The sequence below is a fragment of the Trypanosoma rangeli genome (genome assembly GCF_003719475.1).
Source record: "Trypanosoma rangeli strain AM80 chromosome Unknown Tra_15.4_contig_00067, whole genome shotgun sequence".
NCBI lineage: Eukaryota > Euglenozoa > Kinetoplastea > Trypanosomatida > Trypanosomatidae > Trypanosoma > Trypanosoma rangeli.
In genome coordinates, this window is record NW_021705813.1 from 58,626 (window position 1) to 64,625 (window position 6,000).

At 52.3% G+C, this 6,000-nt stretch overlaps 2 protein-coding genes across 2 annotated transcripts, besides 3 other annotated features; both read left to right on the forward strand.

Moving 5' to 3' along the window:
- Positions 1 to 224: 224 nt before the first annotated feature.
- On the forward strand, positions 225 to 3,197 carry TraAM80_02802 (5'-3' exonuclease XRNB, putative,exoribonuclease 2; the record flags this gene model as incomplete). Its single annotated transcript, XM_029379793.1, has 1 exon — positions 225 to 3,197. One exon carries the CDS (start codon positions 225 to 227, stop codon positions 3,195 to 3,197), a length of 2,973 nt encoding a protein of 990 aa, XP_029240320.1.
- Positions 3,198 to 3,226: 29 nt separating this feature from the next.
- Positions 3,227 to 3,272: a sequence feature (A-rich).
- Positions 3,273 to 3,554: 282 nt separating this feature from the next.
- Positions 3,555 to 3,586: a microsatellite.
- Positions 3,587 to 3,845: 259 nt separating this feature from the next.
- Positions 3,846 to 5,657, forward strand: TraAM80_02803 (UDP-sugar pyrophosphorylase; the record flags this gene model as incomplete). Its single annotated transcript, XM_029379794.1, has 1 exon — positions 3,846 to 5,657. The coding sequence occupies one exon, from the start codon at positions 3,846 to 3,848 to the stop codon at positions 5,655 to 5,657; it is 1,812 nt and encodes a 603-aa protein (XP_029240321.1).
- A 100-nt stretch (positions 5,658 to 5,757) lies between these two features.
- Positions 5,758 to 5,775: a microsatellite.
- Positions 5,776 to 6,000: the final 225 nt, after the last annotated feature.

The window sequence follows — 6,000 nt, forward strand, 5'->3', positions numbered from 1 at the left end:
GACCCATGCCCATTTCTTTTGTTATCTTTCTCTTTTTCTCCACTTATGGTTGCATGCATGTATTTACGTATGTATACTTCGTGTACCTTTTCAGGTGGGTTCATATACGCATACGGGGCGGGAACAAGAGGGCGGAGGGCTTCTAGTAGCGTCGTTGCATCACTGTGTTCTGCGTTGGCCACAAGTTGCACTTTACGTAGGTGACTACGGTTGGTTTCCCCCTCATGGGTGTTCCAGCGTTTGCGTCATGGCTGAAGAAGAAGTATCCTGAAATAGCGTCGGACGTTATTCCTGCCAATGTCCATGGTCTTTACATTGACCTTAATGCCCTGATTCATCCGTGCTGCCACAGTGAGCGGGACCCCGCCGTTGCCGCACGGCCGGAGGAGGAGAAGTTGCTGCGCATCTGTCATGAGGTGGAGGTGCTCCTAGCGACGGTGCGTCCAAAAAAGATCATGTTCATCGCAACGGATGGTGTGGCACCAAGGGCCAAGATGAATCAGCAGCGCGCTCGGCGTTACATGAATCGAGCAAAGAAGGTTAGCTCTGGCGCAGATGTTGTGGAGGAGGTTGTGCGGGAGTTTACTTCAAATGAGATGGCGGCGGTTGACGACGATCTTGACGATATCCGTCGGTCACTCATGCAGGATGCCTTATACGGTATGGATGGGTTTTTGGACGACACCTTAGAGACGTTGAACAGCGCCACGAGTACCGCACAGCCAGCTACTCCTGCCACGCTTTGTAATGACGATAACGATGGCGCGATGTATGCCGGAGAACTGGCCGCGCTTGACGGCCTTGTGGACAGAACGCCAGAAGTGGCGGAGTTTGACAGCAACTGCATTAGCCCTGGTACAGCGTTCATGGTGAAGGTCACAAACGCCGTGCTCACGATGGTGCAGGATAAATTGGCTGTTGCAGACCAGCTTTGGGCGGGGCTAAATGTGATCGTCTCCGGAGCCAACACATCCGGTGAGGGCGAGCACAAAATCATTGACTTTTTGCGTACGCAGTCCTCCTACGCCGGCTTCAACGGTAGTGGCACACATGTCATTGCGGGGTTAGACGCCGATCTGATATTTTTGTCCCTCTCGCTGCACATCCCGCACATGTTTATTCTCCGAGACAATGGCAGAAACCCGTATGCTCTGAGGACGGCGGAACGGTCCCGAGGGAAAAAACAGACGCTGCCTCAGATGTCAGGGGCGAAGAATAAAACGAATGCATTCGGTGGGAGTCCGCCGATGGAGGAGGACTTGGAGGGTGACGAGCTACCTTTCATTGTGGACGACGACGACGACCACCACAGTAGACATTCCTCCGAGGAGGTCTCAAAGACAACGTGGGCGCCGGGGATGCCTGAGGCCAACACCACGTTTGAGTATTTTGACATTGACACAGTAGGTTCATGCCTCATGTCGGAGCTGCATGGATTGTGCCTGATTAAACAGTTTGCACCAAACAACAAGGCGGCCTTCAATCCGGAACTGCTGGTGTCATCGAATGGGTACCATTTTTATCGTCAAGCGGGGCGCGCCGATGCGCCGTTACGATACGCCTCAAATGAGGAGGTCGAGAAAGACAACGACAAGGAAGGCTGGCGCAATTTTCGTCCCTGTTCTTCACAGGCAAACAGTAAAGTTATTGATGATGTCATTGTGATGGCAATGTTAATGGGCAATGACTTTCTTCCCCGGCTTCCTGGATCTTTTTGTGGGGAGAGTGCCCTGGATAACCTGCTGGAGATTTACGTAACGGAGGTATTGCCCTACGGATTTATAACAGCTGGGTATCATGAGATTCATCTACCACAGTTGCGGCGTCTCCTGCAGGCATATGCGAAGATTGAGACCGTGAAGTTTCGCCGGTTTGCGCTAAGCAACAACACCATGAGTCTCAATGAGGTGGCAGAGCCGCTTCACTCACCGGTGGACGAACAGTGGCGACAGCCGTACTTGGCGTCAACGGGGCTTGCTGGAAACGTTGAGGAGGCTTGTAAAAAGTACGTGGAGGGGCTTCGCTTTGTGTGGCGTTACTACAGTGGGACCTCGTCCATGTGTAGTTGGTTGTGGTACTACCCGTTTCACCACGCCCCGTTTGCCTTGGATATTGCAGATTACCTGCAACGCTGCGACCTTGCGACGCTGCCTGCACCACCGCTGGAGACGATGCCTCCGGACATGTTTTTGCAGCTCCTCTGCATTCTCCCACCCACAAGTCACGCCTTACTGCCAACTGCGCTCGGTAACGCCATGTTGAACCCGCCCGAGAAGCTGCGGGAAACATTTCCCGACACGTGGCGTGTGGACTACACCGCCGCCTTTGGGAAGGATCACCTCGCAACGGTTCTTTTGCCATTTGCCAATATGTTTGAACTTCGTGATCTAGTTGAGGCCTCGCGACCGTGCTTTACGTGCGAGGAACATGAGCGAGGGCGGCAAGTCACGTACCACCTCGTTTTAGGCTCAAAAACCAACAGCTTTGAAATTAACGGCGATATCTGTGCACTCAGCGCAGATGATGCCACCACATGGGGTCTCGAGCGCGAGGGTGTGATATATATGCAGCTCTGGGACAGCCTACCGAAGCGGGGGCGGCCCAAGACGTACTCGTGCACGGCCGTAGTCCCTTGGATTACCTGCGACGCACACGGGCGTGTAAACAAGCGAGAGCGTTTGTCCCGCCGTGAGCGACGCCAGCGACGAGAAAATGTGTTGTCTGAGCGGGGTGTGATATTGATCAACAAGGGAGCCTGTTTTTCCACGTATCTCTTTGGGTTTGCGATTTCTGCCTTGCTGATGTCCATGGCGCTGCTCCCGTGGTTTTCGACCTCTCTGCTGCAGGTGCTTGCCGTGAATTTCACAGCTGTAGCGTTTAGTTACTTTTTGGGCATTGCAGTGCATAATCCTGTTCTTGGAAGTGGTGTCCGGCGCAACAATGTTCGCATGACCTATGTCGATTGGCTCTGCACCGAGTGCCTCTCGTTGAATTTTTCCTCCAATGATAAGTGCTTTGTCTGCCGCGCGCCGTTTGATTTGACGCGCTGCTTGGCTGTCTTTAGTGGAACCCAGTCCGCGACACCCCCCTTGTACGACCCCAACCACGCGGCGTACATGGAGACGGTCTGCCTTGAGATACCGGGACGCAAAAAAGACAGACACGCCCGGTGCAGGCCTCCTACCGGCGGCATTTAACTGCGGTGCGCGGGAGACGGTAATACGGTAAAACAAGGAAAGACGAAGAAGAAAACAACAAAAACAAAAACAACATGGTAAATGGAGAGAGGAGGAAAAAAATTGAAGCGTGATCCAGAAAATAAGGAAAAGGAAATAAAACGCGATGCGGTGAAGGTTGTGTGCGTGTGTGTGTACGGGATGACTGCCTTACGCCGTATCGCGTCGCATCTAGGGGCCCGCACACACAGAGAGAGGTTTAGCTGTCTACATGTATGTGTGCTTGATGTATTCATCTGAGGTACATTTACTTTTCTGATTCGCTTCTTTTTTTCCCCCACCCTTGTGTTTTGTCTTTTGTTGTCGGTTGGTTGCCGCTTTTTTTTCTTGTTTTTTTTTTTTACTTATTTGCCTGTAAGTGCAGAGGGGAAGGAGAGAGAGAAGGGCCTCTGAATCCTCTCCTCCCCACCTATCCCCTTTGCACTTACAGGCAAATAAGTAAAAAAAAAAACAAGAAAAAAAAGCGGCAACCAACCGACAACAAAAGACAAAACACAAGGGGGAGAAAAAAATGAATACAAACAAAACAAAACAAATATGAGAAAAGACTCACGAAATCAAAACAGCTTTGAGGATTATTATAAGCCATAGGAGTAACTGCGCGGAACAATGACGAGGACGTCTGCGGGGGGAGTACCGACGTGTCAGGAGCTAAACATGTTGCGTGAGCGGCTCAGCAGCGCGGAGCTGGGCCAGTCTCACCTCTTTAAGGGCTGGCCGTCCTCGGCGGAGGAGTTTACGGAGGAGCAACGGTGCCGGATGCTGGAGTTATTCCGCTTTGGGGACCACTACAGGGGCGGCGTCGAGCAGTACGTGCGCAATGGCCAACGCCTCCTCTCGGCGACCGACAACGGTCTGCAAGAGTACACTGCCCTCGATAACCCGTCCTACGTGTACGAGGCCCCTTCGCTCTTTGACCGAAGCGAGGAGTTGATGCGTCTAGAGCGGGAGGGACTGAGCCACGTCAAGCAGAGCGTCTTTGTGTTGGTGGCGGGGGGTTTGGGGGAGCGGCTAGGGTACTCCGGGATAAAGCTTGGCCTGCCCGTCGAGACAGCGTCGCGGCGCTGCTACCTCGAACACTACCTTGCCTGGGTGAACCACGCCGCCGGACCTAATGCCCCTTTTGTCATCATGACCTCAGACGACACCCACGCACGTACAGAAGAGCTTCTGCAGGCGTTGGGGCGTAAGACGCCGAACGTGCATCTTTTGAAGCAAGAAACAGTCTTTTGTTTTACCGACACTGCAGCACACCTTGCAGTCGAAAATGGGAAGCTGCTTCGGAAACCTCACGGCCACGGTGATGTGCATTCATTACTTTACAACGCGGTTGATCGCGCCTCTGGGCGGCGGCTTCTGGAGTTATGGCAGTCCCAGGGGTATTCCTACATCGTTTTCCTCCAAGACACAAATGCCATTGCCACACTGACGATTCCGGTGAGCCTTGCGATAAGTGCCAGGAATCATCTGGCAATGAATTTTACCTGCATCCCGCGTCAACCAAAGGAGGCGATTGGTCTCCTGTGTAAGGTTCGCATGCGTGGTTCGGATGTTGAGCGGACGGTAAACATTGAATACAACAATTTTGCGTCTGTGGCGGCGTCATTGACAGAGCTTGGGGGGGATACGGCGGTACCGGGGTCTATATATTCTCCGTACCCTGGAAGCATCAATACACTCATACTGGATATAAAGGAGTATCTGCCGAAGCTCATAGAATCCCATGGCAGAGTTCCAGAGTTTATTAACATAAAGTTTATCGACGAAACCAAGACAAAGTTTAAGCCGTGTCGTATCGAGTCCCTTATGCAGGACGTTGCACTCCTGTTTGACTCCTCAAAAACGCGTGTTGGTGGCGTCACCTTCAGTCGCTTTACGTATCAGCCGGTAAAAAATGCGCTGCAGGAAGGAATCAAGAAGGCCTCTGAGGGACTTGCGGCGTACTGCGCAGCAACAGGCGAAGAAGAGTATTATGAGGCCCTCCGTCTCCGTTTTCAGGCTGTCGGACTGAAGTTGCCGGCACATCCAAATGATGACTGCGTCGTGGAGGTGGAATCTGTCTTGAAGCTGCAGCTCTTTCCCATCATTGTCGCGGACGCTGTGGCGATGGGGTCCTCACTTGAGGAGATCACACAAGGACTTCTCCCGCATCCTGACAAGGTAACGGTGAGCTCACGGAGTGTATTGCTCGTCGAGGGTCGCGTACGCATTGAGAGTCTTGACCTTGACGGTGCCCTGCATCTTGTGGGTCCGACAGAGAAGGATGCGCCGCCGCTTGTTATCAATGCGCTGACCGTGAAAAATGCCGGCTGGGTTGCACGCGTGTTGTCTGTGGACGAGGAAATTGACGAGATTCACCGTGTTCGTGGATTTGTGCTTGAAGAGAAGGAGATGAAAACTATCCATTACGCGACACTTTAATGCACTTATGTGCTGTGGGCTGTATATTTTTTTTTGTGTGGATAACGAAAACGATGAGGATCATAGTTATTGGTAGGCAAAGGAACTGTAAATAAAACGAATATATATATATATATATGAGGGGGAATTTGTGGGTGGGTGGGGGAGACGCGTGCCGTTATGTGGTGGTCGCGGGTACAGCGTGTCCCACCCCATCCACTCGTGGTGTGTGTGTTTTTGTTTATTTTCTATTGTTATGTTTTCCGTACGAGTCTGGGTATTTATGTCTGTAGGGGGGGGGGGAGGGAGGGTAACCGTCGGGTACGGATGGATGGGACGTGCGAGAGACTAGACCGTGTGTATA